This window comes from Zosterops lateralis, assembly GCF_965231275.1.
Source record: "Zosterops lateralis genome assembly, chromosome: 6".
Taxonomy (NCBI): domain Eukaryota; kingdom Metazoa; phylum Chordata; class Aves; order Passeriformes; family Zosteropidae; genus Zosterops; species Zosterops lateralis.
The window spans coordinates 26993687-27003841 of record NC_139761.1 but is presented as its reverse complement, the minus strand read 5'-3'; the positions used below and the strand labels follow the sequence as shown (position 1 = coordinate 27003841).

The 10155-nt window shown below is 37.6% G+C and overlaps 1 protein-coding gene across 4 annotated transcripts in view; it reads right to left on the bottom strand.

Annotated features, from left to right (window-relative positions):
• Positions 1-2600: 2600 nt before the first annotated feature.
• The window catches only part of STRN3 (striatin 3), a 59857-nt gene continuing 52302 nt past the window's right edge, over positions 2601-10155 (bottom strand). For all 4 annotated transcript variants that reach the window (XM_083864078.1, XM_083864080.1, XM_083864081.1 and 1 more), the window contains 4 exons: positions 9815-9955; positions 7821-7928; positions 5548-5634; positions 2601-5432 (listed from right to left, as the gene is read on the bottom strand). In XM_083864078.1, the coding sequence (XP_083720204.1) occupies positions 5263-5432; positions 5548-5634; positions 7821-7928; positions 9815-9955 (506 nt within the window). In that variant the 3' untranslated portion in view covers positions 2601-5262. The remainder of the gene's footprint in view (positions 5433-5547; positions 5635-7820; positions 7929-9814; positions 9956-10155) is intronic.

Here is a 10155-nt window from a genome sequence, read left to right as displayed (position 1 = left end):
TTCCCCGCCTGTTGCACACAGGGTACTTCCCCAACACACCTAGAGGGTCTCATTATTTTCCTCCCAGCCAGTGCTGAGATTTCAGAGAAGGAAGATGCTACTTCTTGATGAAGCAAGAGCTCTTTATTCCCACTGTATTTTAAGTCTCACAAGAGCTCAGATGCAAGATGCCCCTAATTAAGCAGCTCTTTCTTTAGAAAAAAAAGCCCCATATATCAAGATACAAATGAAAAAAAACAAACACCCACTCATTTCAAGGTACAAAAGAGCAACTGGAAAAATATCTGAAACAATAGAAAAAAAGGTGCTTAAAAGAGGCAATGAAGTCAGTCACCACAAAGTCACTCAAGAATATCACCACCTTGGGCAGCCCTCCTTTCATGAGGGAAAACCACATCCTCTTGGCCAGCTGCTGTGCACAAGCAAAACCCATCAGGTAGTCTCAGAAGTGCCCAGATGAAACTGGCCACTCCAGGTGCACCAGGATCAGTGACAGCTTCCCAACAGCCATATGGCAAGCCAAGCTGAGGTGGAGACAAGCCTCAGGAAACACCTCAAGGATACATGACCAACAGTAGACAACATGAGCAGCTCTTCCTCTCTTCCACACTGTCTGAAGGCACAGAGGGCAGAACCTCTCCTACCCTTCCTCCTCGGAGCTTGTTGTGGGACTGCTGCAGCCCTGCTCTGCTCCAGGCCAGAAGTGGCCATCGCAGCCCAGCTGGCCCCAGCAACTCTCTCCCATGGCAGGTGGACCACAAGACTGCATGGAGCTTATGAAGTCATCCTCAACTCGAGTCAGCTGGAACACAGCACCACCTTCCAGGAGAAAGAGGCAAGAGGGAGGACCAACAAGAAAGCATATTGTTTTACATTATCAGCTCTAAGTTTGTTTCTATATTAAAAACTAAAAACAAACCAATACATTAAATATACACGTGTGTATATACACACACACATGCACTGCAGTAACAAGCTGAGTGGTGTGGTTGATACACCCAAGGGATGGGGTTTGGCCATCCAGAGGGACCTGGATAAGCTCCAGGAGCAGGTCCATGGGAATCCCATGAGGTTTAACAAGAGCAGGTGCTGGTGCTGCCCCTGGGCTGGGGCAATCCCCACTATCAGCACAGGCTGGGGATGAACAGATGGAGCAGCCCTGCCCAGAAGGACTTGGGGGGGCTGCTGGGGGAGAGGCTGGACATGACCCAGCCATGGGCACTCCCAGCCCAGAGAGCCAAACGTGTCCTGGGCTGCATCCAGAGCCCCGTGGGCAGCAGGGCCAGGGAGGGGATTGTGCCCCTCTGCTTTGCTCTGCTCAGAGCCCACCTGCAGTGCTGATCCAGCTCTGGGTGCCAGCACAGGAAGGACATGGACCGGCTGGAGTGAGTCTAGAGAAGGGCCATAAGATGATCAGAGGGATGGAGCACATCTCAAGATGTCCAACCTGGAGAAGAAAAGGCTTTGGGCAAACTTAATGATGGCCTTCCAGTAGCTGAAAAGAGCCTGTAAGAAAGCTGGAGAGGGACCTCTTACATGAGCATGTGGTGACAGAACAAGGAGAAACTACTTCAAACTGAAAGAGAACAGATTAAATTGGATACTAGAAAAAATTTTTTTACTGTGAGGGTGGCGAGTGACTGGCACACAGGTTGCCCAGAGAAGCTGTGGATGCCCCATCCCTGGAACTGTTGAAAGCCAGGTTGGATGAGGCAATAAAAAACCTGTTTAGTGGAAGCTGCCCCTTCCATGGTGGGATTACAGGCCAAAGGGCTTTCCAGTGATGCAAGAGGGGAAGTGCTGGAGCAAAGTGCTATCAATTTTTAAGTAAATTAAAGCATATAATAGAAAGAACGTGCCTAAACAGAACATCAGTTTCAAAATAAATTAGAGTGCAATAAGTGAAATGGGTGGCCATTGATAGTGTAGCTTCAAGTCCACAGTTCTTCCACTTGGAAAATCTACCAATTTTCTCCTGGCAAATAAATTTGTCCTCAGTATTACTATATTAGGGAAGGTTCTTAACCAGGGCTTGTTACATTCTTTTTCATGTGTATTTGCTATTTATGTGGACAGCATGCTACCATTTACACTACAGTGGGCTACAGTCGCCACTGATCTGCTTAAAACAGTTCCTACAATAAAAAGCAAGATGGAGACTAAGTCTGTTAACATCAATCACACCCTAAATGCTGAAGGTATTAATAAACACATTCAGATATTTTTCCATTCAGGTTCTGAGCACCAGTCCTTTGGGTCTCACAAAAGAGAAGTAAATCCTTTCATAAGCTGAGATGTTTTTGCTAAATAAAACCACTTCTTTCAGCACTATCATTTTCCCCATCACCAGTACTACATCTCTTCCATTCTAAAAAACTCAAAACCAACAAATAAAGGTTTGAGCATGTTATACCCCACAACAAATAAACTAAGACATATTAGAAATTATTTGTAATATTCAATAAACAATGCCTCACTACAACATTTGATCCACTATGCATTAGTGAACTAAGATGATCATTAAGAATTCAATTAAGGAAAATAAGCAAATAGTTTTGGTTTTATCATTTCGATTTTAATACAATTAAAAAAAAGGTAAATGTTATGCATGGTAATGTTTATTAAACAATCACATTTTATTTAAGCATTAAAATGCAGCAGTCTGGAAAAGCTGCCAGAAACAATGTTTGGCTTCAGAAAAGGCATTTATGAAATTACTTCCAATAAAATTCAAATACTCTCTTGTCTGTTGATTAGTTGAATGCTATAGACTGTAAAGAACAAAAAGTGCAAATCAGCTGAATGTTACTTTCAAGAGTAAAGTCTTAGTGTCCTACAAGCAATTACTGAAAGGCCTTACCTCAATCTTCATGATAAAGGACAAAATTCTCCAATTCCTACACAATTATAATTTACTGTAACATTTCAAGCAATGCAACATTATTACTAAAACAAAATTAATTCCAAAATATAACTGCAGTATTCTGCCTACCATGAGCACCTCTTTCCTTTTTTTAAGTTCTAATTTGCTTGACATGAGATGGCATGAAATACATTCTTACTGGAAAACTGGAACTTACATGGAACAATGCAGTTAAACCACTTATAGGAACATGTTTTAACTTTAGTTAACTTATACCTAAATGTACTACTTTATATGAAAATATTCATATTGTGGTATTCCGTTTCTGCTGATACACTTTGAGCAAAGTGACTCATCACAGAATAGGTAAATATTGACCTTCAATTTAGTTTTTTGTGCATCAACTTTATGGGAGGACTTGGAAAGAAATGGATAAAGGTAAGATATATGGGAAAATTTTAGGTATTTAGAATTATTTTTTCTAATTCAACACAACTATTCAGTGGCAGTTTGAAATAAAAAGAGAGTACCTTTCTGGCTCCTAAATCGTTTCAGAATCGCTTCATATGCAAAGATAATGAAAAACATTGAGATTATAATCTACAAGAGCTGTAAGAATACACTAGCAATTTTAGATTTGTTCTTGTAAAAATCTCTCAAAACATTGTGGAAACATGTTCTTATATGTGGGTACTGCTGCTTGAAACTGAACAGTTGCTCAACATCCAGACAACTATTACAATCTTGCAAAAGCAAAGCAGCTTATAAGAGTAATAAACAAATGGTCATTTTGCTAAAATTAAGACCTAATTTAGTAATTTGTAGAATGACTTTCAAACTGTGCAACACAAAATAATGTAGCCAACAGTAACATACAGGTACACCATTTAATATTTATTATATGCATTTTATATACATTATTTTTCAACAGCTGTACTTTTGCTATGTGGTACAATCTTAAAAATTTGCTGATTCATAGTTTGTAAAACAGAAACCTTACAAAACTCATCAAAACTCGCAAACTGATCAGAAAAGTTTTGTGGAAGACTAGAAAAAATACTTTTTTGTATTAATCATGCATTACACAAACAAAATTTTTAGTTACACCATAAACTGAAGCACATCTGAAAAATAAAATAAAAGCAGGGAATAACTAGTCAAAACACAGCAGATTTATGAATCTTGAATTAACTACTTTTGTATTCTATTTGAAATGCAAATAAAAATAATTTTCACTCCAAAGGTTCTGAAACAAGATTGGGTTTTTTTTGGAATCAACTCCACTCCAGGTACTTAACCAGAGGAAAAAGAATTTCTTGGTTTGCAACTTTAGAATTATCAAATGTCCCATTTTCTCATCTATTTTAGACTGTTCAAAGAGTGCCATAACAGATATACAGGGCCCTTTAACACACTACATAAAAGGATATAAAGACCAACAAAAAGTGAAATAAATAACAATAGGCCATTAGCAAGATGGGTAATCCTTGATAAATAAACTCGTAAATACAGTAAGATGTACAAAATATCACATAGTGATAGGATGCCAAGATTAATTTTTTTAAGAGTTCATTCAGGGGTGTTAACCCCTCTGTGTTTCATTTGAACACATTTTACAGTCCTTTATTTATGAAGACAGTTATGCGATGATGATGAATTAGCATCCTTAAGCAAGGACTTAGCTGAGCTGTATTAGGCAAAAGAAGGGAAGATTGTGGTTACACGGCAGCGGGTCAGTGAGATCTCTGTGTTTTAGGGTTCTATAATGCAGAAAAACATTATCAATACAATCTTGAGCACTGTTGTGACAGGCTAAATATATAAAAAGACTTATAAAAACTAGAATTTTATCCAAACATTTTGTGCAACTAATGCTAAAATATTTTAAGTTAAATTTCCTTTTCTTTAAAGCAAAATAAAAGTTTAAAAGGGGAATCTGTGGCATTCAACTGATAAACAGAAGATTACTAAGAGATGAAAAGAAAGCTACTCTTGGAGCTCACTTCCCCCCACAAGAGCACCACATTCCTAACCCTAAGGCAGCACACAGAGTCCAAAATAAAAGTCTTTTGTAAGATCAGACTCCACGTTTGCTTAAAGACACCTAAAGAACAGACATACGCTCAGGTCATATCCAGTCAAGGCTACAAATACTGGTTTTCTTTTTTGTATTTGTCCCCACCCCCCCAAATACAGTAATTACAGTTAAATGAATGAGCCTGACATTGTTCAGGATGTGGTGACTTTTCACCAACTTCCACCTGCCCCACTTAAGAGCCTTCACCCAGGCAGATCAGATGTAGTGTCTTATTGGTAACCTTATAATTGATGGCAGTGACGCATTCCCTCTTTTTTGTCCAAACAGACCTGCTGTTATGATGCAGGTTTGTTCTGCTATGTCACACGAATACTTTGGCAAGGGCATCAGCTCCTGCACTGGCAATATATGCTTTTGATGGATGAAATGCTACATCATAAATTGATTCATCCAGCTTTTTCCTATGAGCTGTTATTTCTTGCACACATGTCTTGCTGTCCAAATTCCACAACCTAATGGAACAATCATGGCCTGTTTGGGAAAGAAAGAAACAAAAAAGACAAAAAGACAAGGTTACATTTGTCAGAAATTCAGTGCATCATAAATGCATAATTTATATAGAACATGAAAAGAAACCACCACTTACTTCCAGACATTAAATAGATTCCATTAGGATCTACAGCTAGACTTGTAACAGCATCCAAGTGAGCAACCATAGAATGGATCATTTTACCTAAAAGAAAAATGAACAGTGAATTACCTGTGAAGTACTGTTTATTTAAAAAAAATCAACCCATTCCCCTTAAATGAAATATAATGTGCTTATTTAGATTCCAGTAATATTTGAATGGTTCTATTTCATTAGAAATTATGAAGTTTCAACTGCAGACTCTTGTATAAACATGGGGCAAAAGACACACAACTTGGAAAAAGGTATTCCCATTATAAGCAATCTTTTTGTCCACTTGGCATCTCTACTGGCAGCAACAACAATGAAGACATAAAATGACTGGGTGTCCTAATAACTGCTCCAGTAGGAGAGTGTTGAAGCTTTGTAAAACAAAGACTTGCTGAGCCATATCATGGTCCATCTATCTCTGTCATTGCTAGGAGAGGAAAAATAAAGCAACTATAGGTGATACTTGCCCAAAATATTCCCCAGCTTCTAACAACTGTTTGGTTATGTCACAAACCAGAACTGTTGACTCAGCATTCAACTACTCTTAATGCATTTCTTTACATTGACCTCCGTTCCTGGACTCTTATTAGCACCTCATTATGCTTTTGGGAAGGAGCTCCAGAATGTTTAACTGCAGGGAAGAACCACTGCCTCTCTGCTGTTTTGAGTCTGTCACCTGCTGGGGATTAGCAACTGAACCTCAGTTCAGGTGTTGAAAAAGAGAGCAAATAAGACCATGTAAGACCATGACCAACAAGAAGAAAGTGTATCAGCTTTGTTCAGTTGTTTGTCTTCCTAAAGAACCTCAGCCTATTCAGTTTCTAAGATTCTTCCTGAAGAAGCAAAAAGCTACTGAAGATCTTTGATCATCTTTCTAATCATTCCCTGAAACATACTAATTTGGCTATATCCCTTTTGAGATAAGGGAGACTTCATTCAAAGTATTCATACAAAAGTATTAAAAATGTTCCCTTCTGCTTTTCATCCCTTTCCCTCCTAATATGCATTTTGCTATTCTGACTGCTAGCCAACAAACTAGTATTTTTATCCAACCTCTTATCATAACTCCAAGGTTTTACTTTGACTAAGAACAGTCAGCCCAGTGATTATTATTTTATATTACAATGTTTATTTTTCCTTACATGTATCATTTCACATTTATCCACATGGAATTTAATTTGCCTGCTTTTATGTCTTTTAAGATCTCCAGTTCGTCCTCATCAGCCTCCACGTTTAATAATCTGAATTAATGAAAGTTAACTGCCAATATACTGTTGTTCCCTGTTCAGGTGACTCACTATGCTGATCCCTTCAGACCTGCAGATATTTTATTCCACAAAAAGACAACTTATTTTTACCCTCTGTTTCCTGTCTTTGATCCAATTATTTTTTCATGCAGATTTTTTTTCCTTATTCTTTGTTTCTTTGAAGTAATAAATCTTAATTTCAGCAACATCAACACAATGCATTTAATAACCACAATTCAAATACATATGTTCATGACAGGTGCAAAGTGGAAAAAAAAGTCCAGCTTTTTTGCCTTAGAAAACAAAAACCCAGGAACACCACCTCCTATTGGGCCCAAACCAAACACTTCAAACAGGGGTTTTGCACATGCCTACTTAATTGATTACTTGATTTTTTTTTTTTCCTTCCAAGTTTGATAGGTAACATGTAGGAAGTGATCAGTAATTTCACAAATAGGAAGTTTAAGTTTGTTCTTACAATTATTTTAACATTTTTGTCATGTCAGACAGTGCAGTTTTCGAGATCCTTTTCAGTTTTATACAACTTATCAACAACTTAAGTACAACACAGGATTTCATTACCACAATGAATTTAGGATTATTTCTTGCCCTAAGAGGAACTAAGTGATCTTTTTTACTACTGAGAGTTGAAAAACATAACTGACACATGCTTAGAGTTAAACGCGTGGAAATGATGAAAGAAGGAACAAAGTAGACATACTCTATGAATTAGGAAAACTCTAAATTAAAGACCACTTTCTTATCCCTCACAACTATCTCTGCCTGTTTTGAGTGTTTTCTGACTTCTGAAGTCACAACTGCAACAATGAAGGTATTTCACAGAGAAAGCAGTGAAAAGATTTAGAGATCCCAAAAGTTCTGTTTTGTGTAAGACTACATCCCTAGTAAGTTTCCTACAAATGATTTGCCCTATGTCATCCAGATTTCTTTAAACATATCCATATGAACAAATTAGGTTCTCTTTATCCTTACCCGTTTTGTTGTCAAAAAATTTGATGTGTCTATCTTCATGTGCTGTAATAGTTACAGGAAGTGTGGGATGACTTACTACCTTGTTAATATGATTATTTGATTGTACACCTGAAAATAAAATAAAACAATATTCATCAGCCTTAAAGGAAATGTTGAATTTAAAATGACAGTATTTTAGCATTACACTTTATAGTACCATATTATTTTGACCATATTCTTTATCTTCTAAGAAATAAAGTTTCTTGCTTTACAGAATGGGGCAAAGCGAGGTAGACTCTAGCCAAAGTATTGTAAGGTTAAAGCTTTCAAGTAGTTTTACAGCCATGAAAGATTCTTGAGAGATAAAACCCACCAAGTACTGCAGGGCAGCACTAGTCAAGTAGAAACAAACTGTAGCATGAATAATGTATGTTCCTTACACCTCCACATCAAAAAATATTTACTTTGGAAAAAAAAAAAAAAAGACAGAAGGACAGAGTGGTTTGGGTTGGAAGGGACACCTTCTACTAGACCAGAGAATTCAAGTAACTGAACTCAACCTAACCCTCTTAGATTCTGTCAGATATATTTGTGTCTTCAATTTCGACTTAAACAATGAATGGTTTAAAATCTCTTTAGAAGTCTATAGGGTACTGTTTTTAAAAAACCCTTTCTTATCTTCGTATCTTAATTTCTGTGCTTAATTTTTCTTGATTCCATTTAAGTCTCTCTTCAAACTAGGCTTTGCAGAAGGTATCTATAAGATAGCTTTTACACAGTTTTGTAACTTGTGTTGAAATCTGAAGTTTAATTATTAAGTAAATTACACTACTTAGAGGGGAGAGGCAGATTCTCCCCTTGCATTATCCTTTTAGATCACATTTTACAAAAAGGAATGAGCAGAAACTGGAGGTTTTCCTTACGAAACACTTAAGGAGGTTCATCAAAAGAAGTCTCCTCTATATAGAGTTTCATCAAATACATGCAATTAATTCTTGATGAGCTACCTCTCTGTACACTTTATTTGCAGGAACAGGATTTCTAAAAAGTTCCACCAGAAACTGTGTTTAATCCCAACCTGTGCAGAATTCTGCACTGAACTAAATATTCCGTTTAATTCACCTATTAGTCACCTACTTATCTTAATATCCTCCATGTCGAGCCTATGTAACAAAAACTGTGGTTTGATATATAAATCAGACAACTGAATCTTAAGAAATCTTAGAGAACAGTAACTGCTGCTTTCACTATCTCCAACTACTTTCAAATCCTGCTAATAGAGTCATAAAATGGCTTGGGTGGAAGAGACCTTTAACATAGTTTAGTTCCAATCCCTCCTGCCACAGGCAGGACCACCATCCACTATTTTTTAAATCCATCCACCAGATTGTTTAAAGCCACATTCAACCTGGCTTAGAACACTTCCCAGGGATGGAGCATCCCAAATTTCTCTGAGCAACCTGTGCCACTGTCTCACCACTCTCACAGTAGAGAGCTTCTTCCTAATACTTAATCTAAACCTACTCTTCTTTCAGTTTGAAGCCATTCCCCTTGTCTTGTCACCACATGCCCTTGTACAAATGTTCTTCTCCAAGTTTCTTGTAGGCTCCTTTAGGTACTGCAAGATCACAATAATATCTCCCAAGAACCTTCTGCAGACTGAACAAGCCCAAGCCTTTCAGCCTGTTTTCACAGGAGAGGTGCTTCAGCTCTGGGACCATCATCATGGCCTTGCTCTGGACTCAGTCCACCAGGTCTGTGTCCTTCTTATGCTGGAGCCCCAGAGATGGATGCAGCACTCCAGGCAGGATCTCACAAGAGCAGAATAGAGGTGTCAAAACACCTTTCTGTAGTGTTTGTTCCAAGCACCTTCAAGCATCTAACCATCTTTCAAACTGAACGATGCAGTAGAGGAGTAAAATTTTTTACTTACTACACCATACAATGAGATACCATAATAATACAACAGGTATCTCATTCAAGATGGGTATTTATTACAGAAGAGCTCTACTTACCAGATTCTACTTGTGATGAAAACATTACCACTGACTGGGATGTTTCTAAATCATAGATGACTGTGCTGCCAGTGTTAAAAGATGCCACCATATGAGCAGGGTCACAGCCTATAAAGTCGACTGATGTGGGTATTCCATGCTCTAGAAAGAGCAAAAAAAATCTTTAGAAAGAATGAAACACTTTCAAAATTCCTGACAGTTTAAACATTTAAGGTCATGCTCAAAGAAGATATTTGCTCTTTTCTTTAAAATAATGCTACAGCACCATGATTATTTTATTACAAGTTATTCTTTTAGCTACGTTACCTAGTTTGGATAAATGGAGATAATGAGCCTGGATG